A 27,108-nucleotide genomic window follows, 5' to 3' on the forward strand; every position below is an offset into this window, starting at 1 on the left:
GGAGGCTGTGTGTTTCTCGAAATTTGTCCATTTCCTCCACATTTTCCAGTTTGTGTGCATAAAGATTTTTATAGTATTCATAAATTGTATCTTGTATCTCTTTGGGATCAGTTGTGATATCTCCTTTTTTATTCCTGATAGAGCTTATTAGAGATTTCTCTTTTCTGCTTTTCGTTAGCTTAGCCAATGATGTTTCAATTTTGTTTATTTTTTCAAAGAACCAACTTTTTGTTTTATTAATCTCCTGAATAGCTTCCCTGTTTTCAATTTCGTTTAGTTCTGATTTGATCTTGTTGATTTCACTTCTTCTGCTGAGTTTGGGGTTGGTCTGTTCTTTTTCCAGCTCTTTGAGTCATTTCAATAGATTGTGTATTTGTGACCTTTTTGACTTTTGGTTTAGGCATTTATAGAGATAAACTTTCCTCTCAGAACTGCTTTAGCTGTGTCCCAGAGGATTTGATAACTTGTCTCTCCATTGTCATTTTCTTCATAGAATTTTTTAATTTCCATCTTGATTTCTTCATTTATGAAGTAATCATTTATTAGGAGGTTGTTTAATTTCCACGTTTTTGTGTAGAAATGTGAGTTTCTGTTAGGGTTGATTTCTACTTTTATTCCACTGTGATCTGAGAAGATACATGGTATGATTTCTATTTTTTAAAATTTCTTGAGGTTTACTTTGTGTCCTAGGATATGATCAGTCTTAGAGAATGTCCCGTGAGCTGATGAGAAGAACATATATTCAGTGGATTTGGGGTAGAATGTTCTGTAAATGTCAGTCAGACCCAATTGTTCTAGAGTTATTTTTAAGTCCATTCTTTCTTTATTAATTTTCTCTTTGGAGGATCTGTCTTGTGCCGTCAGTGGGGTGTTGAAATGTCCGGTGATTATGGAGTTGCTGTTAATCCATTTGCTTAGCTCCAGTAAGGTTTGCTTTATGAATCTGGGTGCACCTAAGTTGGGTGCATATATATTTAAAATTGTTATCTCTTCTTGTTGAACTGTGCCCTTCACCATTATATAATGACCCTCTTTGTCTTTCATTACTTTTGTTGGTTTAAAAACTAAATCGTCTGAAAGTAGAACTGCCACACCAGCCTTCTTTTGGCTTCTATTTGCTTGGAATATTGATCTCCACCCTTTTATTTTTAGTCTATATGCATCCTTGCAGGTTAGATGTGTTTCCTGAAGATAGCATATACTTGGTATGTATTTTCTTATCCATTCAGCCAGCCTATGTCTCTTGAGTGGAGAGTTTAAGCCATTCACATTTATTGAGAGAACTGATAGGTAAGGTAGATTACTGTTCATTCTGTTGGGTTGGATGTTGTTGCTATGATTTCTGTCTTGAGCCATTGTAATGTCTGGCCTTTAATATCTTTGGGTTTTGGTTGTGTTTATATTCATGGGTTATTATTATGATGTTCCATGCGTAACGCTGTTTTAAGTACTTCTTGCAGAGCTGGTCTTGTCTTGGTGAATTCTCTGAGCCTTTGCTTGTCTGAGAATGTTTTTCTTTCTCCTTCATATACGAAGCTTAGTTTTGCAGGGAATAATATTCTAGGCTGGGCATTGTTTTGTTTCAAAAGAGTGAGAATGGGGCCCCAGTCTCTCCTTGCTTGTAAAGTCTCATTAGAGAAGTCTGATGTTATTCGAATTGGCTTTCCCTTGTATGTTACTTGCTTCTTTTGTCTTACAGCTCTTAGAAGGGCCTCTTTAGTTGATACTTTGGTCAGTCTGATGACTGTATGTCGTGACGTCTTCCTGTTTGCATTGAATCTCCCAGGAGTCCTCTGAGCTTCCCGAACTTGTACATCAAGATTTTGAGCAAGGCCTGGGAATTTTCCTCTATTGTGTCTTCAAACAGCTTGTCCAACCCTTGAGTGTTGTCTTCTTCCCCTTCTGGTAACCCTATGACCCTCACATCAGGTTTCTTCACATAATCCCACAGCTCTTGTAGGCTTTGCTCTTTTCTCTTGTTTCTCTGCTCTATTTCTGTGACTGATTTATTTAATTGGAGGGTGTTATCTTCAAGCTCTGAGATTCTTTCTTCTGTTTGATCTACCCTGTTCTTGAGACTTTCCACTGTATTTTGTAGTTCCCTGAATTGATTCTTCATTTCCAGGAGTTCAGTTAAACTTTTCTTCATTGTGTCTACTTCTTTTTCCATATCCTGGAGGCTTTTTGTGGTTTCTTTGTGTTGGTTATTGAGTTGGTGTTGCAGCTGGGTGAGTGTTCTTATGATCCACATACGAAATTCCTCTTCTGTCATATTGGTTGCCTGATTTTGGTTAGTGTCCGTTTCTAGGGGGCTGGTGCTCCTCTTTGGGGGTGTTTTCCATTTGGTTCTTCATATTTCCTGAGTTCTTTCGCTGATTTCTTCCCATGTCGATCAGTTGTTGTTTCTTTCCTTTAGGTTATTGTTTGGGTATTCACACACCTTGTTTAATTTCTGAGGCGTTAGGTGGTGTCTGTGGGTGAGATTGGACCACTCCCTGTATATTGAGTCAGTGGGTGCCGTGGAAAGGCTGTGCAAGATGCCGTCTCTGTCAGTAAGTGGCGTTTGCTTGGAGGAACAGGCTATGCTGTTGATTTTGTCTCCTGTTATCAGCTCTTGTTCTGGGCGGAGCTAGGTTGGGTAAGCCTGCCCTCAGGCAGTTAGCAGGGGTCAAAGTTCTGTTCTCTGCTTCCAGGAAAAGCTGTCAGGGCGGGGCTGGAATGGTCCCGCTCAGCCAGAAAGTCTGTGTGTGGGGGTGGGGCTGTCTGAGACCCGCAGTCTGGAGCAGGCCTCGCTTCTTTCCACCCTCCCCAAGTCCGCAGCTACTCCTGGGCCTCTGCCAGCAGGCCAGACCACAAGCCACCAGGCCTCCCCGGACTGTGATGCCGGCGGGGAGGTTCCCTGCACAGGAACGCCACCTGGGCTGGGCGCACAGCCTCCTCCTGGGAGGAGGGTTGCCCTCTAGGATGCTGATCTGCCCCAGAGGCACACACACCTCAGTAGGCTGTTCACGTATAACCCTTCTGTGTCCCGGGCAATGCTAGCCCTCAGTGCAGGGGATCTGGTCTGCAAGTCCAACCTCTGGGACCCAGAGTTCAAACTGTATCCCCACCAGGGAGAGGAGTTCCGGTCCCAATTCACCCACAGGGAGCCCAAGCTGGGTCTATGTCTCTCAGCCTCTGAGTCTGCACCGTTCTCCTGGGAACACCGTGCCAGCAGCACCTGGGAGAGCTGGCGGGTAGAGAGCTCACAGTCTGAGTTCCCCTGAGTCAGCTGTAGGGTCCCAAAAGGGAAGGTCCCGTTCCCTGGAGGTGCCTCTGGCTGGTGGCTGTATTGTCTCTCTGGGCAGCCGCGGGTAGGGTCGGCGGAGGGTAGGTGGAGGCAGTATGGTGCCTGCCTCGGGGCTCGAGTCTGTGCACTCGGAGGTGCCCGGAGGAAGTGGGGAACCTGGTGCCACGTCTGCTACAGGCTCACCACTGGCTGGCGGTGGCCGTCTCTGGGCTGGTGTCCGCAGGTCTCTCCACCCGCTGGGGAGCCCACCAGCAGTCCCAAATGCAGGGGAGGGGAAACAGCAAATCCACCTACCCTTGGCGCTGGTCTCCGGGCTGCTCCGGTGGTCTCAGCCTCCAGTTCTCCTCCGCAGCCTCCTCCCGTGGAGTCTCCCGGGGTCTCAGGTACCCCTCCTCCCGGCCCTCGTCCGCTGTATGCTCGTCTTCTTGCTTCGTTTTTCTAATTTCTGGTAGAATCTGTCTTTTCTGCAGAGACACTCTGTCTGGCAGTGTTTCTCGTCCGCCATCTTGCTCCACCCCCCCTTATTTTTTTTTATTAATATTTGTTTATTTATTTATATCAGTGTAGAATCATGGATATTTTACACTTTGAGTTACAACCCAATGCTATTCTGTTTTGTTGCTCAAATTGTTTTAGGTTGGGCCACTTGGGAGTGCTTTCATTTGGTTTCTGTGTCCCTCTGACATACCCCATCACGACTGTAAGTTTTTATGTTTTCTTTTATAGCACTTCCTTACTTTCTGGCACTATGAGACATCTTCCTGTTTCCTGTCCCAGTCCTACAATCAGCCATCTTCCCAAGAAGTCTTGGCCCTTATTTTAGAGAAATATATTAGAAACCAAGATCTGGGCACTAGTTGTGCTCATTGGGACTGGCATACTGTTGCTTCTAGGCCCTGTTGGCTGACAAAAATGAAATATATTTGTACAATAAGATATTGAGCAATAAAAAGAAATTAACAAAAAATAAAAGATTAGCCTAATACTTTTCTATACTGTTCTTCTTCAGGTGTTTCTTACAAGGAGCAAGGTGTTGGGTTTTATTTTTTGATTCTACCTGGAATTTTTTCTTTTTATTAAGCCTTTGACACTCGTTCATTTTTTAAATTTCAAAATATTAAGGGGGTACAGTGTTTTTATTACATGGATATCTTGTATAATGCTTAATTCAAGGCTTTTGCTGTGTCCATCCCCAGAATAGTGTTCATTGTACCCAACAGGCAAGTTTTTAATCCCACACTCACCCTCTTGCCCTCCCCACTTCTTGGTTTCTCATGTCCCTTATATTGCTTTGTGCCATGCATGCCCATCTATTGGCTCCCACTTACTAGTGAGAACATATAGTGTTTGGTTTTCCATTCCTGAGATACTTCACTTACAGTAATGGTCTTGGGTTCCATATTCTATCTTTTATCAACTTTTCCTCTCCTTAGGGTCTTTGTTTTAGTCTACTATTTGTGTTGGTAGATGTTGGTTTGGGTAAAATAGGACTGAATATATTTAAATACCAAAGATATGATTGTTTTTAAAAATACATAGATTAAAACCTCAAGTTTATTCATTTTTTTCTGTTCTAGGCTTATAGTAAAATGTTTCATTCCCTTCTTGAGAAGATTGGATATGAGCTTTTGGGCTGATCTAGTGTTCCCTGAATTCTTTTTAGGATTTTGTTCTTTACATTTTTCTTCTATCCCAACAAACATTTTTTTTTTTTTTTTTTGAGACAGTCTCACTTTGTTGCCCAGGCTACTAGAGTGAGTGCAGTGGCATCAGCCTAGCTCACAGCAACCTCAAATTCCTGGGCTCAAGCAATCCTCCTGCCTCAGCCTCCCGAGTAGCTGGGACTACAGGCATGTGCCACCATGCCTGGCTAATTTTTTCTATATATATTAGTTGGCCAATTAATTTCAATTTATAGTAGAGATGGGGTCTTACTCTTGCTCAGGTTGGTTTCGAACTCCTGACCTTGAGCAATCTGCCTGCCTCAGCCTCCCAGAGTGCTAGGATTACAGGTGTGAGCCACCACGCCCAGCCCCAACAAACTTTAAATTCTCATCTCCTTTGGAATGTAATCACATTCTGTAGCAGATACTGTAGCTAACTAACCCAATCTCCATTTCCAGCCTCTTTCTCCCTTGCTTGAAAACTGCTATAATGGAAAGACTACCCTTGTAACAGGGTTCTAGTCAATGAAATATAGGATGAAGTCATGCAGCATGGCATCCTTCCCCAAATAAAGACGTAAAGCCTAACTAGGAAAAAGTCCTTTTGAGAATACACAGCTGCCCCTCTGTCTGTGGGGGACTAGTTCCAGGACCCCCTACAGATACCCAAATCCATGGATGCTCAAGTCTTTTATATAAAATGGAATAGTATTTGCAAATAACCTATGTGCATACTCCTGTATACTTTAAATCATCTCTAGATTACTTATAGTACCTAAGACAATGTAAATTCTATGTAAATAGTTGTTATACTGTATTGTTTAGGGACTAATGACAAGAAAAAAAATGTTCTGTACATGTTTAGTACAGATGCAACCATCTAATGTTGCATCTGGTTTTTTTCCAAATGTTTTTGGTCCTTAGTTGGTTGAATCTACGAATGTGGAACCTATGGATACAGAGTGCCAAGTGTATATATTTTTTCTCCTAGGCCTCTCCAGGACATCACTGCCCCCTTTTCCCAGCTAATTCTCATTTATTAGTCTTTGAGAAGTTTCAACTTAAAGAGTCCTGGACTAGGTCAGGTGTCTCTGTTACATACTTGCATAGCTCCATATACTTCTTGGTAACATTTATCAAAATTATAATTAAATAATGACACAGTTAGTTGTTTAAATCTGTCTGTATTATACTCCCCCTCTCTAATTTTACCACTATATTCCAAATACCTAATTACAGCCCGTTGCACATGGGAGTCACTCAGTAAACATTTGAATTGAATGAATTTGCAAAAACAATTACCTGAGAAAGCACTATCACCAAGTATATACAAATTAAATAATACTTCCACTTTTCTCCTTGGCCTCCACCTATGCTAATCAGTCATTACTTCCTAGCTATGTATAAAATCCACTAACATTTGAATAAAACCAATGGCACAAAAGACAGAAATTAAGACTGACCAAGAATCCAAGAGAATGAATTGAAAAAAATTCAACTAAAAACAAAAACTTGTGTCCAGAAATAAGGCTGAATAGCTTATTTGAGGCACACAACAAACTGAAAATGCTGAATAAAAAACTTAAAAGTGTATATGCTTAAAGAATCAAAGAACTGGCACTATTTTCAAAGCTCACTGGGCTAAGCTCTCCGTGAAAGCATACATTCAGAGAGGTAAGCAGAGCACTGAAATCCTGCCTGTGCTGTGGACATTTGCCAAACTAGGCAAGGTGTGAGTCTTGGTACTGACGGCCTCCCAGGGCCAGGGAGAGAGAAGTCAAAGCTCAACATCATCTAAGGGAAACCCTTTCCTCTCCAAAACTGGGATTCCACTCCACCTCCTACCCCCAATCTGCCGAGAAAGGTACTTGGAGCTGGTGGAGAGGAAGCCTGAGGAGTGGAGGAGCATGTGAGAAGTTGTAAACAAAAGCCAATCACCAGAATGACTAAAATAGAGGTAGTAAGTATTTGTAAGGATGTGAAGTAGAAGAGAACTCTCAAACTGCTGTGGGTAGAGAAGATATAAATTAATAAAACCATTCTGGAAAACTTGTTAGTATCATCTATGAGGTTGAATACGCACAATGATCATGCTATGATCCAGTAATTCTACTCTTAGTAGAGTCAAAAGAAACACATGCACATGTGCTCCGAGAAACATGCAACTCGAGTGCTCACAGCAGCATTACTTGTAATAGCCCAATAGAAACCCAAATGTCCACCAACAGTAGATGCATGAATAAATTATGGCACAGTTATACAACACAATACCACAATAAAAATAAACTACATGCAACACAAATAAATCTCAGATAAATAACATATACTACAGAATTCCATTATGTAAAGGTTTTTGGTTTTGTAAGGCAAAACTGAAGACATACATGATTAGGTGGTAAAACCATAAAAAAGTAAGAAAATCACAATCACAAATAGGCAGGATGGTGATTACCTTTATAGGGGAGGAGACAGAGACTGTGAAAGGGTAAGAGGGGGAGACGGCTTCTAGGGGCGTGGCAATGTTTTATATTTCTTAACCTGGGCAATGGTCACACAGAGATTTGCTTATTGAAAAAACATTAAGCTGTATCTATTTTGTGCATATTCACTTTTCTGTAGGTGTGATGTATTTAAAAAAAAAATTTTTAAGTAGTTAAAAATGAAAAAAATTCACAAATGGGGGACCTGTCTAGGGGACCAAACGTCTAATAGAATTTCCATAATAAGAGAACAGAGGCAAGGAGGGAAAAAAATCACATTTTAAAAAAAATGAAAAAAATCTCTCAACTGTTGAAAATGTTGAGACTTCAGAATGAATGGACACACTAAGTGCCAAGAAAAATGAATGAAATTTTAGATGTCCAAAAACTAAGAGAGAAAGCTTTCAAGTCTCTAGAAAACTACCCAACAGAAAAACAAATTACCTTATTAATAAAGATGTAATTATTAGATTGGCAGTAGGATTCCATCAGAAACACTATAGGCAGAAGGCAGTGGTTCAATGCCTTCAAACATCTGCAGGAAAAAGATTTCAAATCTAGACTTCTAAATCCGGCTAAACCACCAATGAAACGTGAGAGCATATAAAGGACTCACAATTTACATCTCCTAAACCCTCTGATTCTTTGCTCAAGGATCCCAGGAGGAGGAAAAAGAAACATTGCTGTGGAAGTGGGTGAAATATGAATGGGTTCTATGGACTGCATGGTAATATTGTATCAGTCAACACTGATTTCCTTTGGTGGAGGGTAGGCTAGAAGTGCGTCCTTGCTCTGGGGAAATACACACTAGAAATACTTAGGAATGGATAGGCTCTGTGTGTTACTCTCAAATGGTTCAGAAAAAGACTAATGATAATTGCCATACACATACACAGAGGAAGAGTGCAAATATGGTGAAATATAATAGCTGGGGACCCTGAGAGAGAGGATTACAGTTCTTTTTCTGTGCTTATGCCTTTTGTGTTAGTTATAAGAGTGCAGTGGTGTCATCATAGATCATTGCAGCCTCAAACTCCTAGGCTCAAGTAATTATCTTGTATCAGCCCCCAGAGTAGCTGGGACTACAAGTGGATGCCACCACGTCCGGCCAATTTTTTATCTTTTGTAGAAACAGGGTCTCCTATGTTGCTCAGGCTGGTCTCACACTCCTGGCTTCAAGCAGTCCTCTCGCCTTGGCTTCCCAAAGTGCTGTGATTACAGGCCTGAGCCACTGCACCCAGCCTCTTTTTTGCAAATATGAAATTGTTTCAAAATAAATTATAAGAATACTAAATTAGAGCAGAAGTCAAATGATGATGTGAAGAATGTCTTCATAAAGAATGATTCCCAATATACAAACCACATGATTGAGAACCTGGACAGTCTTAATCTGATAACATGCAGGTATATTTTTCTATAACATTAACAAAAAAGAAAAGTAATTGAAAAAAGGAAAAACTTTTAGCAGCCTTGTATAGTACTCAAAAAGAAAAAAAAAACACATGAGCTATACAACAAAGGAATAAAAAAGTAAAATAACCTATGGCATAATTTTAAGCAAATGAAAGAAGGAAGATTCATTTTATCCTATATTTAGAATATGATCCTGTGCTTATCACAGGTTTAGTGATCTTGGATTATAGAAAAGAAAATATCATCCTCTTGAACTAATTAGATCCTCAATGATATTTCTATATTTCTATATATGGTATTTCTATAAATGTAAGATTTTAACTTATTAGTTTCAGATTTTGAGCCAACCTAAAAACAAGGAAGAAGAGGCTATAATTTAACACAATATAGTATGCTACAAGCCTTAAGTCTAATAGATACCACTTAAAGTGGATAGATCACTAAAGAGACTTTAGTACATTCTTAAAACTTTTTCATTCATTCAACAAATATTTACTGAGGGCTTCCATGCAATGCCCTGGTGATGGTGATCACAGCGCTTGAGAGAAAGGGTGGACAGACAGACAGGAGGGCAACACCTGCTCTCACAGACTTGTCATCCTGTGCAATTCAAAGGATCACACAAATATCGAATTAAAGCTATGGTGGACTTCCTTTCAGGAAGGCACAAAGTGCTAAGAGGAAGGGTATTGACCTAGACAGGGATATAACCTGGAAGGCTTCCTTCAGGAAGTAATGATGTTGCTACCTGAAAGAAAAAGTGTTAACAAGAGGGAACAGGCTATAAAAGCTAAAAGAAAGTCAGTGTGAGCAAATCTCAGAAAGCATGGGAAAATAGTGTAATATAAGGCTGAAAATGCAGAAGTGGGCCAGAACATATGCACCTTACTACAAAGAAAAAGGGTTAAAGATTTGGATGTTTGTGTCTCCCCAAAACTCACTGAGTTTACTAGGTTGAAACCTAACCCCCAGTGTGATGATATTCTGAGCTGGAGCCTTTAGGAGGTGATTGAGTCATGAGGGCAGAACCCTTGCAAATGGGGGCAGAGTCCTAGAGCAGGACACCCTAGAGAGGTTCCTTGAGGGCCTCCACCATGTGGGGACAATGAGATGATGGCTGTGAAGCAGGAAGTGAGAGCTCACCAGACAGCAAATCGCTCACACCTTGATCTTGGAATTCCAAATCTCCAGAACTCTTGTTTATAATCCAAATCTCTTGTTTATAAGTCACCCAGTCTACGGTATTTATAGTATGGTATAGCAGGCCAAAGAGAGTAGGGTCTTTATCCTAGGAACAAAGGAAGTCACTGAAATATTTCAAATACCAATGGGCTCAGATTTTTGTTTCTATGAGGTCACTCTGGGTGAAGTGTAGAATACAGATTGTGAAGGGCATAGAACTAGTTCAAGTAGCCAGATGAGGAAGCTATTGCAATAGCCCAAGTAAAAGCTATGGTAACATGGACTAGGTAACATGGACTCTACTACAGTAAAGTGAGTGAATTTGAAATAACTGCTGTAACTAAAAATGACTCATGGACTCAATGTATATGTTCCCCCCAAATTCATATTGTTGAAGCCCTAACCCCCAGTATGGCTGTATTTGGAATAAGAAATTATAGTTAAATGAGGTCATGAGGGTGAGGCCTTGATCTGATAGGACTGGTGTCCTTATAAAAAGAGACACTGGAGAGCTTACTGTCTTCCTAATGCCCACCTGTCTCTGCACACACGCTGAGGAAAGTCGGTGTGAAGACATGGTAAAGACATAGGTCTGTAAGTCAGGAAGGGAGACCTCACTGGAAACCAACCCTGCTGGACCATGAGCTGGATTTCTAGCAACTAGAACTGTGAGAAAATAGATTTCTGTTGTTTATGCCATTCAGTCTGTGGTACAGTGGTCTCTGGTATCCATGGGGAATTGGCTCCAGGACCCCCTACAGATACCAAAATGTGTAGTGCTCAAGTCCCTTAAATAAAATGGCACAGATGTGCATATTACTTATGCACATCCTCCTATATACTTTAAACCATATCTAGAGTACTTACAATAACTAATGTAAATGCTATGTAAAAAGTTATTATACTGTAGGTATTGTTTAGAGAGTGACAAGGAAAATAGTCTGTACATGTTCAACATAATCGTAACCATTCACTCTTTTTTCTGAAATATTTTAGCCTTGGTTAGTTGAATCCACAGATGTGGAACCCTTGGATACAGAGGGCTGACTGTATTTTGTTGTGGCAGCCTGAGCAAAATAATACCTATTTTTGGTACTAAGAAGTGCAGTACTGCTACAACAAATAACTAAAAATGTGAAATAACTAAAAATATGGAAGTGGGTTTGGAACTGGGTAATGGGTAGAGAAAGGCTGGAAAAGTTTTAGAGTGCATGCTAGGAAAAGCCTAGATTGTCTTGAAGGGACTGTTGATAGAAATATGGACCAACAGGTGACTGAATTAAAGGTGACACTGGTAAGGGCTCAGAGAGAAAAGAGAGCCAGAGAGAAAGCCTCCATCTTCTTAGAGAACACATACATCATCGTCCACGATGACATCAAAGGCCATTCTAGTGATGGTCTCAGAAATGAGGAACACGTTATTGAAAACAAAGGTGATACTTGTTATTACATAAGTAGAAAGAACCTTTCATATCTGAGTCACAGCACCATTAGTTTTAATTAAATAAAATTTAAATTAAAAAAAGCAGAAAGGCGTACTGTGTTCTACTGCTCTGTGGAAGGCAGAAATTATGAACAACAAAATTGGATATTTAGCTGAGGAGATTCCAGAGCAAAGTATTAAGGAACATCTTGGTTTCTCCTTACTACTTAAAATGCAAGGAGAGAGATAAATTGAATTTTAAGCAGAAAGGAACCAGAATTTAAGATTTGGAAAATTCTCAGCCTATCTATATTGCAAAAAAAATCATGTTTTGAAGAAAACACTAAAGGTGTGGCTGAATAACCATTTAAGATCAAATTTAATCAGCCACCTCAGCAAAAGCCAAAAAAGGGATTATACTAGCAGAAATACTGCCAGCTGGGACAGAAAAAACAGAACAGAATGAAAGACAGCTGCAGGACTTCTGGGATTCTACCTGTAGTACTAGACAATAGAGCTATCTTTTTAAAAGGGTACAAAGATGCCTGTGAACCACAGACTGCCACTCACCCCACAGACCCAGAGGGCAGGGCTGGCTCCTTCTCCATCTCAAAAGGTGGGGCGCCTCTTCATTCAGGAGAGGCCAGAATGCCACGGACTGTGCCTCAGGGATAAGACTGAGGCCCAGTGCCCCAGAGTGACAGCACCATCTCAGTGGGCCTGGAGGGCACAGCATTGAATCAAAAAGGATAATGCTCAAGCCTTAAGACCTAATGGGCTTTGCCTTGCTATGTTTTGGGATTTACTTGGGACCTGTCATCCCTTCTTTCTGCTCTCTCCCTTTTAAAATAGGCATGTCTATCTCTTGCCTGTCCCACCACTGTATTTTGAAAGCACGTAACTTGTCTGGTTTTGCAGGTTCACAGCTGGAGAGGAATTCTGTCTCAGGATGTAAGTACCTCAAGACTCAGCCATATGTGATTTAGATTATATTTAAATAAGCCTTTAGGCCGGGCGTGGTGGCTCACGCCTGTAATCCTAGCTCTCTGGGAGGCCGAGGCGGGCGGATTGCTCGAGGTCAGGAGTTCGAAACCAGCCTGAACAAGAGCGAGACCCCGTCTCTACTATAAAAATAGAAAGAAATTAATTGGCCAACTAATATATATATATAAAAAATTAGCTGGGCATGGTGGCGCATGCCTGTAGTCCCAGCTACTCGGGAGGCTGAGGCAGGAGGATTGCTTGAGCCAGGAGATTGAGGTTGCTGTGAGCTAGGCTGACGCCACGGCACTCACTCTAGTCTGGGCAACAAAGCGAGACTCTGTCTCAAAAAAATAAATAAATAAATAAATAAATAAGCCTTTAAACTTTAGGCTTTAGAGTCCATACTGAAAGAAGTTAAGACTTTTAGGGCTGTTGAGATGGAATGGAATGTATTTGCATGTGAGAAGAACATAAATTTGGGGGAACAGGGGCGGAATGTTACAGACTGAATGCATGTGGCCCTCCCAAAATTCGTATGTTGAAGCTCTAAGCTCCAGTGTGGCTGTATAAGGAGTAAGACAGTAATTAAGATTAAATTGGGTCATAAGGGTGGGGCCCTAATCTGATAGGACTAGTGTCCTTATAAGAAAGGACACCAGAGAGCACTAGCACTCTTTCCCTACTCTGTACACACAGGAAGGAAAGGCCATGAGGACACAGCGAAGAGGGGCCTTCTGCAAGCCAGGTAGAGAGCCCTTATCAGAAACCAACCCTGTTGGACCTTGATCTGGGATTTCCAGCCTCCAGAACTGTGAGAAAATATATTTCAGTTGTTTAAGCTGCTTAGTCTGCAGTATTTTGTTATGGGAGCCTGAGCAGACCAATACTCTGACAAAAACTGGGAGCACTGAGGTAATGTGTTACTATATTAAGCTAAATTCCTCACCTGTAATAATAGAGTATAACAAAATGATATCTAAAATATACTGGCTAGTGTTATGATGATAACTACCAGAAAACCTAAAATCAATTATGAGAAAAGATGAGGGGATCCGTGGCAAAATTTTTACTTTTCATTTTTTATGCTTTATATAGTTTTTCTAAAACCATGTATATTACTTTCATTAACGATTTAAAAATTTAACATAATTTACAAAAACAAGTTAAAATATAGTATCATTCAGGTCTACTTTTATGATTTTTGCTATATGTATCCTTGCTTGTCAATTTTCAATCAACATTTTTTAACCTGTATCAATTGATTTTACTTTATTTTCAACTAAAACTGTTTATAGTTATATTTTTCTGATATACATTAAAATGTTATTATTTAAAATGTTCATCATGTAACAACTATCACCTCATGTTCCAAGAATAATGTAGAGGTCGAGGTCACACTTTGGAAAACACTACTTGATACATTTGTCATTATTTATCATGGTGACTTAAAATCATAGTGACCATATGAGATAATGAATTCCTCTCTTATTTTTTCTAATTAAATCCCTCCACAAGTTACATCACTGATAAAATTTTAAAAATCTGAGAATTTGAATTTCCCATATTAGAATTAGATTACATCCACTATAACATAAGAACAATTCACATATCTAAAAGTTAAAGTTTCAACGAGTAAGATGTGCAACGTTTGGGGGATGGACTTGCTTGAAGCTCTGACTCAAGGGGGAAGAAGGGGCATGGGCAATATACATAACCTTAACACTGGTACCCCCATAATACGCTAAAATAAAATAAATAAATAAAAAATAAAAGTTAAAGTTTAAAAACGTTTAGAGTTGTTAAAACCAAATGCTTGCTGTTTTTTTAAAAAATGCAGAAAATAAAGTTTGTCATATGAGTTTAGCTAAATAAAACAATGTAAATAATGCCTTTGTTTTTATCATGGTTAAGTTGTCCAATACAACAATTAATTTATTTAACTAATGGGTAACCAGTGCCTATATGCAAGCCACTCTGCTAATTACTGGGAATGCAAAGACTTGTTAAAATTTACTATAAGAATTTAAGGCATAGCTCAGGTGCAGTGGCTCACACCTGTAATCCCAGCATTTGGGGAGGCCGAGATCAGGAGTTTGAGAAAAGCCTGTTTGAGAAAAACAGTGAGACCTCATCTCTACAAAAAATAGAAAAATTAGCCAGGCATGGTGGCATGTGTCTATAGTACCAGCTACTTAAGAGGCTGAGGTAGGAGGATGACTTGAGCCCAGGAGTTTGAGGTTGCAGTGAGTTGTGAGGACACCACTGAACTCCTTCCTGGGCAAGAGAGTAAGAACTTGTCTCAAAAAAAAAAAAAAAAGAATTTAAAGAATAGGCCAGGTGCAGTGGTTTATGCCTGTAATCCTAGCACTCTGGGAGACCAAGGTGGCAGGATCATTCAAGGTCAGGAGTTGGAGACCAGTCTGAGCATGAGCAAGACCTTGTCTCTACTAAAAAAAGAAAGAAAGAAATTAGCCAGACAACTAAAAATATATGGGGAAAAAATAATTAGCCTTGGCCGGGCGCGGTGGCTCACGCCTGTAATCCTAGCTCTTGGGAGGCCGAGGCGGGCGGATTGCTCAAGGTCAGGAGTTCAAAACCAGCCTGAGCAAGAGCGAGACCCCGTCTCTACTATAAATAGAAAGAAATTAATTGGCCAACTGATATATATATATAAAAAATTAGCCGGGCATGGTGGCGCATGCCTGTAGTCCCAGCTACTCGGGAGGCTGAGGCAGAAGGATCGCTCGAGCCCAGGAGTTTGAGGTTGCTGTGAGCTAGGCTGACGCCACGGCACTCACTCTAGCCTGGACAACAAAGCGAGACTCTGTCTCAAAAAAAAAAAAAAAAAAAAATTAGCCGGGCATGGTGGCACATGCCTGTAGTCCCAGCTACTCAAGAGGCAGAGGCAAAAGGATTGCTTGAGCCCAGGAGTTTGAGGTTGCTGTGAGCTAAGCTGACACCATGCACTCTAGCCCTGCAAGACTCTGTCTCAAAAAAAAAAAAAAAAAAAAGATTTTAAATAATAATGAGAAATATTGAGAAATGCCCCTCAATAATGGTATACTTTATTGAATTTAAAGTGGTTCATCTCTCAACGACTTAGAAACTAGTAGAAAGTCTCAACTTTGACCAAAATCTTTGGCAAAACTCAAAACAAGACTTATTCCTTCTTCAAGTCTTGGTTTAAAACAAAAGCATAGTACAATCTGTGGATTTTGATATCTGCAGGTGGTCCTGGAACCAATCCCCCACAGACACTGAGGGACAATTATGTTTCAAATGACTATTTAAATCTCTCTTTCTTATAAAAATTATATGTGGCTTCCTTAGTCAAGTCTTTTAGGCTATGAACTTTTTGTAAAGTTATTGGGAAAGACTTTATGTGATAATAATAAAACATTTGCTGTAACTTTATTATTTTGTAAAAGTCTTTATGATGTAAAGGGAATTGGCTGACTTTGCATATTGAAACTGAAATATAAGAAAACAAAAAATAAATAAAAAACATAGTACACTAAGCATATATCAAGTATGCCCTAAGCATTCATATTTATTTAGAGAATAAATATGCTTTGGTCCATTTTTCAGCAGTCTATCCATATACCAGAATTCTTATATTTTAAATATCTAAAGCACATGTTTTCTTGGTAAGAGACGAAAAAAACTGAATTACTAACACAGAAGAAATTATTTTTCATCGACCTATATCCACTCCTCTTAAAAAGCATGCCTTCAACTTCTCATTGCATGGCTCCTTTGCTAATTTTTCACCATCACCTCTTGTAAATGTACTTCCCTCTTTCTCTGAAGACATCTGTCTTCACTGACATTTAATCTTTCATAGGGAGCAAAGGAAGTGAGCTCTCCAGTTCAATCAACCTTGTGTGGAAGAAGAGGCCCTGTATAGCCCCTAAATTAGTCTCCTGGTACCCCTGCAGAGCCCAGAGCTGCAGTTCACTTCAGTTGTTTACTATGGTTCAGCATCAGCTTCAACTGAGCCTCTGTAAAGCAAATGGCCTCCCCAAAGTCTGAATGGTATATTGGTTACACCTGGGGAGCAGCATCCTTACACCTAAAAGAATACTTTTCTACTGATAGTCATTTTGTCCAAGGAGAATAAATTACTGGTTTATTTTAATTAAATGGTTTTATAAAAGATGTGTTTATGAAGGAAAAATTCTTGTAAATAACCAAGTAATCAAACTCATAATGAAACTGAATATTTATTTGAATTTCTCCTGGTAATAGCACTCAACATGTAAGAAAAACAAATCAAGCTGTGAGATTTTGTTTTAAATGTAGACATTTTTCAAAAAGGGAAACGTTGGTTTCTGTATTTAATAGCAACAAGTGGGACATCTATTTTAAAACTACCATTCAAAATAGTGTTTTTAAGAAATATATACTATTAACATGATGTGTTTTACAGAATAGATACATATATGAATGCCAATATGAATGTGAAAGAAATATATATGTTTTAAAAAACACATGGGAAAACCAAATGTTTTTATAAAAAGTAGCTTGAAATAAAAAAGAACTTGCTAATAAACCCAGTAAACTTTCACACATGGGCACATGGAATATTATTTTTAAATCCCCACCCATTTCGCCTCTGCAAAAAAAAGAAAGAAAAAGAAAGGGAGAAAGAGAGGGAGAAAGAGAGAGAGAGAGAAAGAGAGAGAAAGGAAGGGGAAAAAAATGGTCAATTTGAGTACAGCCATCACATGACCACTAATTTCCATACAGCATGGAAGCCTGGTTACACAGTCAATATTAACTTCCTAAAGTGCATCTTTTGAAGACTTGTCTAGCAAAACTGCAATATCAAATACAAAACACTTAACACAAGACATGCAATAACAAAACTAAATCATATAGTGTAAAGTTTTTAAAACTACTTTTAAAGCTTTTGATTCACCAAAGAATAAAGATGTCAAATACAGTAGCATTCTCATTCTCCAATGGTATGCATTATATGCTTTTGTTATTTGGCTTTGGCAAATCTTTTGGAGTCGGACAAAAATAATGCAGTCTAAACAATATTTCTTCTTTTGTTATAATACGATTCCTCAGGCAGAACAGTAAGATGCAGAGGAAGAGTTAGATTTTTGGAAGTTTTGGTGCATTAATCACAGGATTTGCCTCCTGCAAGTATCTCCTCCCTGCACTCTTGTAATCATAGGTGCAGCCGTGAGTTTCTGCATAGCGATGAGATGCACAGAAGTTCTTTCCACATCTAAAGTACAAAAAAAGTTTACATGAATAGTCACATTTCTATGAAAGGCTCATCTCTTTGGGAGAGAGGAGCTTGACTTCAGGTAGTCCAACAGGAGCCCTTTGGTTCACTTTAGTGCTGACATTTCCCCTCCACTCATAAACCAGCACAAACATCCCCCAAAGAACACATTGTCTATGACTATGAAGTTTATAATCAAGAATCCATTACAGAATGAAATGGGGTATAGATCTTTATGAGTAGTAAAACTGCAAAAGCTCACAAATATGCCCACTACTTCTCTTATACCTAGTAAATGTGAAAGAACTCTGAATTTCTCAGAAATTCAGTCTCATGAGAAAATTAAATTTTATAAAATCAAACTATGGCATGAAATGATTTTTAAAAATATTTCTAGCAGGAGGATAAGCTGTATTTATTTGAATAGAATGCACTCTAAAAAGCACCAGTTATTTTCAATGCCTGGCCTCAACCTAGGGGCAGGCACCATCTTTGGAGGATATTAATCGATGCTAATGAAATAAATAATTATGGGAAGAAAAATTCATTATTTCTTGGAAATACATTATTCATCTATTTTGAAATAAAAGTGTACCATATAACTGTTAAAAATAATAGTTCCTTTTTTTGGTTCAATTAAAAATAGAATCTTGAGGGAGCAGTTCTTCCAGGCAATGATCAAACAAAAATCAAGTAAGTTTTTCATAAGACAAGGTATACTCTCCCACTGGTTTAAATCTCCTAATTTAAAGGGCAGGGGACAATCTGAGCTTGCCTTTTGAAAACCCATAACCTATCTACTAGTTCTTTACTTCAGTCAATTAGGAGTTCAACTAAAGGTTGCTATTTAACTTTTTTTATTTTTTGATACAGGGTCTTGCTCTGTTGCCCTGGCTAGAGTACAGTGGTGTTATCATAGTTCACTGCAACCTCAAACTCCTGGGCTCAAGCGATCCTCCTGCCTTACCTCCCAAGTAGCTGGGACTACAGGCATGCGCCACCATGCCTAGCTAATTTTTCTGTAGTTTTTGAAGATAGGGTTTTGCTACATTGCCCAGGCTGGTCTCAAACTCCTGGCTTCAAGTGATCCTCCCACCTCAGCCTCCCCAAAGTGCTAGGATTACAGGTGTGAGCCACCTCACCCAGCCAACATTATCTTAATGATGTTATGAATGGCCAATTTAAATAATGTTTTATTTTGCATAATCCCCAAGCTGGGTCACCACAGAGAAAGCATCTCAGCTTCTCTAGCTGGACAACCTGCCTGCATTCGTAGCTAGTAGCCAGTCCTGTTTTCTTTCCACAAAGAAAACAATGCTTTTTTGTTTTCTTCTTTGTTTGAATAGGGGCTTTCACAGGTGGGAGGTGATGAGTACATTCTCCTGTTTAGAGAAAGGACACCTTGATTAACACAGGCATAAAATTCTAAATGTGAAATACTATTAAGCAAACATAAAACGCATTCCTATCAAAGTAAACATTAAGCCATAAAAATTAATTTGTAATATTTTTATATCTGAAATTATTTCCAGAATCTACAAGTGAAGGTGCAGTAAAACTTTTTTTAAGGATGTGGTAGGTTTCTACTGATTAGGACTTATATATTTAAGAGGTTTTGTACATATCACCTTTCTGATTATTAAGGGCAAGCAGTTCATATAAAATATACCAAACTTTCACAGAGAATCAAGAAAATGTCTATTTCTAAATCATATTTGATGAGACCTCTGAGAAAAAAGGAATTGCAATACAATCATTCTATTCATTCACAACCAGAAGGAACACCAGAGTATCACGAAACTGGTCTTTTAGTCCTGATTACACCATAGAAAGTAAATTCGTCAAACCATGAGCAAGTCATTTATTCTTTCAAAACTTCAATTTGTTCATTTTTAAAGATAACAGAACATGTATTTTCCTCCCAAGGTGACAAAGTGCTTTAAAGCTGCAGTCTGTGGCCTGCTAGGAACTGGGCCGCACAGCAGGTGAGCACCAGACTAGCCAGTGAAGCTTCATCTGTACTTACAGCTGCTCCCCATCACTAGTATCACCACCTGAGCTCCACCCCCATCAGATTAGTGTGGGCCTAGATTCTTATAGGAGCGTGAACCCTACTGTAAACTGTGCATGCAAGGGATCTAGGTTGTGCGCTCCGTACAAGAATCTGATGCCTGAAGACTTGAGGTGGAGCTGAGGCAGTGATACTAGCAGTGGGGAGAGGCTACAAATACAGATTATCATTAGCAGAGAGGTTTGACTGCACAATAAATGCAATGCACTTGAATCATCCTGAAACCATCCTTGCCCCCTGCCACCCCAGACCATGGAAAAATTGTCTTTCATGAAACCAGTCCCTGGTGCCAAAAAGGTTGGGGACTGCTGCTTTAAGGTCAAACAAATTTATATATATATAAAGCAATCTGAAAATTTTAACTATGTTATAATTATATAAAATATCACATTACCAATATGACTAACACAGTACATGGCTCAATTTCACAGTACTACTATTTTTCCAAAAACTACTGAATTCTGTACTATTGTACCAACTTGATTTTTTATCCTAAAAATCAAAGCACATCTGTTATAAGAAAGAATTAAATCTGTTTCTTTCATTACTAAGTGAAATGTCTTTCAGAATTGATCAAAATGCCAGAAAACCCCCATCATAAGCAGACAGGTTCAAAGTTACTGTCTGCAGTTGTTAGAAAACCAGTACAAGTACACAAATGGTTGGTAGCACTCAAAGGGTGAGAAATGAGAGGCAAAGAAAGCAAGCAAGAACAAGCGGAAGGAATGGGAAGAACAATGGTAGTGTCAGTGATGCTGGCACCTAATCTCCACTACTGAAAAAAGTTTGAGAGGCCTGAATTTAATGTTTATTTAGCAGCTAGAAATCTCTGAAAATCCTTCAAGAGTTTAAAAATTGGATTTACAATTAATTGGTGTGATGCTTTTTGTCAGAACCCAGATTGGGTGCTTGGTATGCAAACCCCACAAAATTAAGTCTGCCTTATTACCTGTCTAAAATACTCTCCCAAGTCTTTCACAAAACTGAAAACAAAATTTGAAACTAACTTTGAATGACTCCTAATGGTGCCTTGCTACCAACTCAGTTAATAAGAGCTTGCTTTCTCAAGTATACTTAAGGGACCAAGAACATTTCACAAAGGTGATGGAGTGCTTTCCACTTCTTAAAAAAGGCATTTGCACAGGACACAGAGGGAAGGCATATATTATAGGCTATCCAGTGAAAGGTCATCCACTCAAAATCATTTTTTTAAATTCACTCTTAGGATATTCTTCCTCCCTTAAACAATGGGGGAAGAATCTGTTGAGGATAATTTAGTTTGATAGTTACATTTTCATATTTCCTTTCCTTTGGGGATGCCTAACTCAATGTTTTCCAAATGTTTTTCATTCAAGAACTCTTGTAAATGTACAGAGACAAAGAACAAATTAGTGACACAGAAATGATGTGGCACAAAAACATAACAGCATCTCCTATGAAAATGGTTTCCATACATCCTTCTACCCAGTGAAAACTATTTATTAGTCAACTGCTCCATGCCAGAAACCATCATTAATATTATATTTGTTCCCTATATATTGTCCCCAATAAGAAAAATCTAAATTCCCTGGACTGGCATTCAGGGTCTTATGTGCTCAACATGATAGCTTCTAACTTTTCACAGTCATTTCCAATTATTTACCACATCATACCCACCCCGAATGATGCCAGATGCACTCACACATCCACAATGTCTTCTTCTAAAATGCTCTATTGCACCTTGTCAACCTAATGAAATTCTTCTTATACTGTAATACATCATCAATCATCAGCTTCTCTCTGAAGCCTTCTCAATGTGTAATGAACATATGAATAAAGAAAAATTCTATAAAATAATATCAATGTGAAGAGTTGCTTTTCAGAACAAGATGAAAAATATTTGTAATAATTCACTTGTTTGGCATTTCCTAGTCTAATATTTGATCTAACATGGGCGCCCTCATACTACGGCCCGCGGGCCACATGCCGCCGGCCTAGGACATTTATCAGGCCCACTGGGTGTTTTTGCTACACTGCCTGTCCTACTTAGCAGCCGACTCATCCCAGGCCCACAGTGCGCACTCTCCAATGGTCTGAGGGACAGTGAACTGGTCCCCTGTTTAAAAAGTTTGAGACCCCCTGATCTAACATGATGATCTATAAAAGTATCCAACAGAAAGGCAGCCAAAAAAGTAATAAATTAGTGTTCTAGATGCAAGTTTGGTAATTATCTGCCTAAAAATGATGGCTAAAACTATGAGAATGGATAAAACTATGGAGAATGGTCTCTCCCATGGGAGACCCTATAGTGAAAAGAAAAGAGGACCAATGGAGGAATTTGTAAGTCAATTAAATAAAATTCACACCAAAATTTACACGGAATCTGCTAGGTCATTCAGAATGATGTAGTTAGTGATTACTGTGAGAGGAAATGGCTGCAAGTCACATAGTTCTAGTGACCTGGGGAATTATCACTGTAGGTACCAGCTGATGCCTGGAGTCTAAATGAAATTATATTTAAAAAGTATGTATCTGAGGATAAGCAGAGGACTGGTTTTAAAAAAGTAAAGACAAAGAAAACTGACGTAAAAAAACAAAACACAAACCAAAATAAAAATCCACATGATAGCCCAGAACTTTTTTAAAAAGAAAGAAAGAAAACCTATTTCAAGAATGAGGACCACAAAAATCAAATAAGATAAGGATGCAGAAGCACCCACTGGATTTGAAATTATGGAGATCCTTGGTGAGCTCAGCAATAGTAGTTTCAGAGAAGGAATGACAAGAGAAGTGAGAAAGCACTGACGTCTGCATCAGAACTGAGCTAACACAGGTGAATGCAATGCAAATTTCCAAGAGGCTTACCTATGAGTTAGGGCAGGATGGACTCAAGTTCATGTTAAGGAGAAACAACTATAACGTTAAAAGTGGATATATTATACTAATCAAAAGTGCAGGGCTGGGTGCTGTGCCTCACACCTATAATCCCCGCACTTTGAGGGGCCAAGGCGAGACGATCACTTATGGCCAGGAGTGTCAGACCAGCCAGGGCAACACAGTGAGACCCCATCTCTACAAAAAAATTAAAAAATTAGTTGGGTGTGGTGGGGCACACCTGTAGTCCCAGCTACTCAGGAGGGTAACTTGAGCCCAGGAGTTTGAAGTTGCAGTGAGCTATGACCACACCACTGCACTCCAGCCTGGGTGACAGAACAAGATCCTATCTCTTAAAAAAAAAAAAAAAAAAAACAGACAACAGTGTGGTATGGGCATAAAGATAGACACATAGCCAATGGAACACAAACACAGCCCAGAAACAAACCCTTGCACATATGGTCAAATGACTTTCAACAAGGATGCCAAGACCATTCAGTGGGGAAGGATACTCTTTTCAACAAAAACTGGAAGTCCACATACAAAAGAATGAAATTAGAATGAAATTGGAATATCAGCCTTAAAAAAGAAGAAAATTATGACACATGCTACAACATGGATAAAACTTGAGGACACTATGATAAGTGAAATAAGCCACTCACAAAAATACATATATTGTATGATTCTGCTTATATGAGATGCTGATTACTTCAAAAATCATAGAGAGAAGAAATAGAATGGTGGTTACCAGCGGCTGGCGGTGGGGTGGGGTGGGGCGTAACAAGTTAGTATTTAATGAGTACAAAGTTTCAGTTTTACAAGATGAAAAGTGTTCTGGAGAAGGATGGTTGTAATGGTTGCCCAACAATGTGAATGTACTTTATGCCACTGAACTGTACACTTAAAATGGTTAAAATGGTAAATTTCATGTTATGTGTATTTTACCACAATAAAAAAATTGAAAAAAATAAGTAGATATATTAAGACTTTATAACCCTGGGCCTTTCACAGAAATGAAAAACGAACATTAAGTTTCTCTTTAAAAACATAAAACTCACATAACAACCATAATATATACAGTATCTTTAAAACCGCAGGGCTACAAAAGTGGCCGGTCTTTGGTAATGAGTTTCCTACCCCGGCTGACACATCTTCAAGGTGTGATTACTGGAAGAAGGGCTAATGTTATAGTCATTTTTGCTACTGTGCCTTGGAAAGGGCTGGTCCTAGAGACTGTCTTCTTTTATCCAGAAATAACCAGTTCTTCAAAAATAGATTCTTAACTACCGCCCTTGCTACTGAACCACGATGTTAAAAAAACATCTTTCTAGGGTGATTCCTCAAAACCCACATGGCCCCATAGTGGCCAGTGACTAAGGGGTTGGGAACTATATGTTAATTATTCAATAATCTTGTTTTGTTCACATAGATCATACCCCTTCCCAGACAAGAGATCTACTTCAATTTTTATTTAATTCTTCATATATGTCCCACAGTCCTACAGATTCTCATAATCATTTCTTAATTTTAAAAAAGTTTGAGTTTACTCTTTTTTTACAGAAATTATAATTTTAAAATTCTTTAAATCTTTTTTTCTTCTTTTTTTCTTTTCTCCTCAAGTTTATTAGAACGGCACATGAGAGTTTACTCTGTACATACCCCAGAGGACGTTCTTTTCATTTCTATTTGAAAATTCAGCAGTATGTATATGATGATGTCATTTTAAGCCTTTTATTGTTTTCAAAATTATCTGTAACTCACCTACTCTTTTCCCTGCTGCTGCATTATTTCCATTCATTCCAATACCACGGGCAGACTACAATTAAAACACAAAACATCTACAAAGGTGAGTCAATGGAGAAAGGAAGAGATCAGCAAACATGAAATACTTGTATTTTATTACTAAGATGCTGTTGGGCTTTCATTTTAAATTATATAATTTTTATTCAATTAAATTAACTTTGAACCTGTTTCTTACATCTAGCAATACTGCATTACTTATCTTTAAGAGAGTAAAATTTGATGGCTCAAAATTGATAGTTCTTACTTGAAAAAAACATAAAAAATATTTAGCTTTTAAAAATATATTATAAACTGTTCACATGAACTTATTTTCAAATTACAGTCCTCAATTCAGAAATAAAACTTAAAACGTAATCATTAAAAAGATTTTCCACAAATCGGATAAACATTTTCAGAAATGAAATGAAAAAAATCTAATCTAAGGCCTCCTATTTATGTAAACAAAGAACAAACTTTAAATATGTTAAATCGCCACAAGGTAACTAGCACACAATGTTGAAAGGAAAATACTTACTAAAAAAAATTCTGTAGGTTCTAATTGGGGAGAACTTTTCTTAAGGCTTTCTTCTTGAAAATGCTGGAGGTTTGTAGACAGCCCAATTCCAGAAGTCCGAAGCCTGCCTGCCCCACGTGTGCTCTGTAAACTGTCTCTGCTTGCACTCCCGGCCAGTGAAGCAAGAAAACCAATGTTATTTACACAACCAACAGGCTCTTTGGAAGCCTTGTTAGCCATTTCTGTGATATCTCGAGCCTCAACTTTGGAAATAATATCAGATCTTTTCCCAGATGAATCAACTTTAACACCTCGAAAGCGAGCAGTCCTAGAGAAAGGAGAATCAGTTATGTTTCGAACATCCATTGACCGGAGCACATTTTGTGAAGCAGAAGACTGGAGGTTCCCAGACTCAAAACATTTGGACTGTCTCTGTGGTTTCACTAGAGAATTATGTAGTGACATTGATGCAGAACAGCGAAGAGGTGACAAGAGTCTATTCTTGTGAGGACTTAATTCACGGTGGTTAAGAACAGTAGTCTCTACTGATTCACTGCTCAACATTCTTGAAACATGTTTAAGATGCTGTTCTGTAGCCTTCAACCCTTTATCACCATTAGTGAGTAAGAATTCTGAATTTACCTTCTGTATGCCACTGCTCTGTTCTTCAGCATTTCTTTCTGTAAATGAAGTACATGAACCCACTTCAGGTAGAAGTGAGTCTTCAGTTACACACTCTTCTGAAGTTGGAAATGAGACAGTGTCATCCTCATTATTAGATGTCAAGTTTCCTGAAAAATGTTTTGTCCGCCTAGTCAGGGATGATCCAAGATGGAGAACAGAATCAGCAAGCTCTTTGTCATTTTCAAACTCCACATGGGGTATGTGCAGTGGTAGTTTGATGCTACCATTGGAATGAGACAGTGTGTTACTCTCCCAGTTATCATCTTCCTTAAGGAATTCACTAGTGATAGATGATATGGGTCTGTTGGCAGGGGGCTGAGTTGCCAATGTTGAAACTGCACTCCTGGATGTGTCAGGTAGATATGTATTCCCAGGAGAAGGTAAACAAGATTGCCCGATGTGGGGGAGGACCCTTAACAATCTGTGACGAGCTGTTGCTGTGGAACCACTAGATGGTCGAGGAGCAATAGGTGGGCGAGGTTTTACTTTGACAGCTTTCTTAGGCTAAAAGAAAAGAGTGAATACATAATGTCTTTATGTAGTCATTTTCTCTGCCCATGTACAAAAATTAATGGAGAAAATGTTACTTACCATAACATATTGGAATTTTATTACCTCAATTTAGAATGTTTAAAAAGATTAAAATCTTAAGATTATGACTGAGAAGAATTTTGCTATCATCCCTGAGTATAATTTTCTGAGAATGTTAAAGAAAAAGAATTTTGTTTATTTCCTCACTATTGATTATTTCTCAGAGTTTTACTGAGAAGAAAACAAATTGATTATATTAGACATGAGATTGCTGACCTATTATTAGATCCCCAATAATTTTTCCTAGTAGGATGAATAAATGTTTGACAATGTAGGTATGCAGGAAAAAATAGTTGACAGGCCTCAATTGCTGCTATCCTTGAAAAGACTTGCTTGCAATGTTGGCCCTTGACTGGCTTCTGGGAACTTGTATTTCAGGAGGATTCCCATCAACCTAACTGATAAGAGAGGCTCATTGGGCCTTAACAGTGCAACAATATGGTTTATGCTGAATACTTGCTTTCCTTCTGGTAGTCTGTAATGTACATGTTAGGCAGAGGGTGCCATATGAGCAGGCCAAATAAAATTCCTGGGCACAGAGTCTCTAATGAGCTTCCCTGGCAGAAAACATTTTACATGTGCTGTCACAACTCATGGATGGAGGAATTAAGCACATTAAGCACATCATTCTCCATTGAACAAGGACTCTAGGAAGCTTGTACCTGATTTCCCCTGGACTTGGCTCTGTGCACTTTTTCTCCTTGCTGATTTTGCTTTGTATTTTTTCATATAATAAATCTTAGCCATATGTATAACAATATACTATATATAATATTAATACTATAGTCCTGTGAATCTTCTTAGCAAATCATCAAATCTGGTGGTCTTGGGGGTCCCTTGGCACAGGTTTTAACAAAAGTATCACAAAAATTTATGATCTTATGGATAAAGTCAAGATTTAAAGATAAGAAAACTTTAGCTCTTAACAAACAAAATGGT

At 38.7% G+C, this 27,108-nt stretch overlaps 1 protein-coding gene across 3 annotated transcripts in view; it reads right to left on the reverse strand.

Annotated features, from left to right (window-relative positions):
• Nucleotides 1–15,490: 15,490 nt before the first annotated feature.
• ZFAND4 (zinc finger AN1-type containing 4) overlaps nucleotides 15,491–27,108 on the reverse strand; it is a 95,228-nt gene continuing 83,610 nt past the window's right edge. For 2 of the 3 annotated variants that reach the window (XM_012744621.2, XM_012744623.2), the window contains 4 exons: nucleotides 24,916–26,082; nucleotides 24,360–24,414; nucleotides 18,939–19,056; nucleotides 15,491–17,674 (listed from right to left, as the gene is read on the reverse strand). In XM_012744621.2, the coding sequence (XP_012600075.1) occupies nucleotides 17,539–17,674; nucleotides 18,939–19,056; nucleotides 24,360–24,414; nucleotides 24,916–26,082 (1,476 nt within the window). In that variant the 3' untranslated portion in view covers nucleotides 15,491–17,538. The remainder of the gene's footprint in view (nucleotides 17,675–18,938; nucleotides 19,057–24,359; nucleotides 24,415–24,915; nucleotides 26,083–27,108) is intronic. The other variant, XM_012744619.2, reaches the window with a different exon arrangement.

Source organism: Microcebus murinus, chromosome 14 (genome assembly GCF_040939455.1).
Source record: "Microcebus murinus isolate Inina chromosome 14, M.murinus_Inina_mat1.0, whole genome shotgun sequence".
Taxonomy (NCBI): Eukaryota; Metazoa; Chordata; class Mammalia; order Primates; family Cheirogaleidae; genus Microcebus; species Microcebus murinus.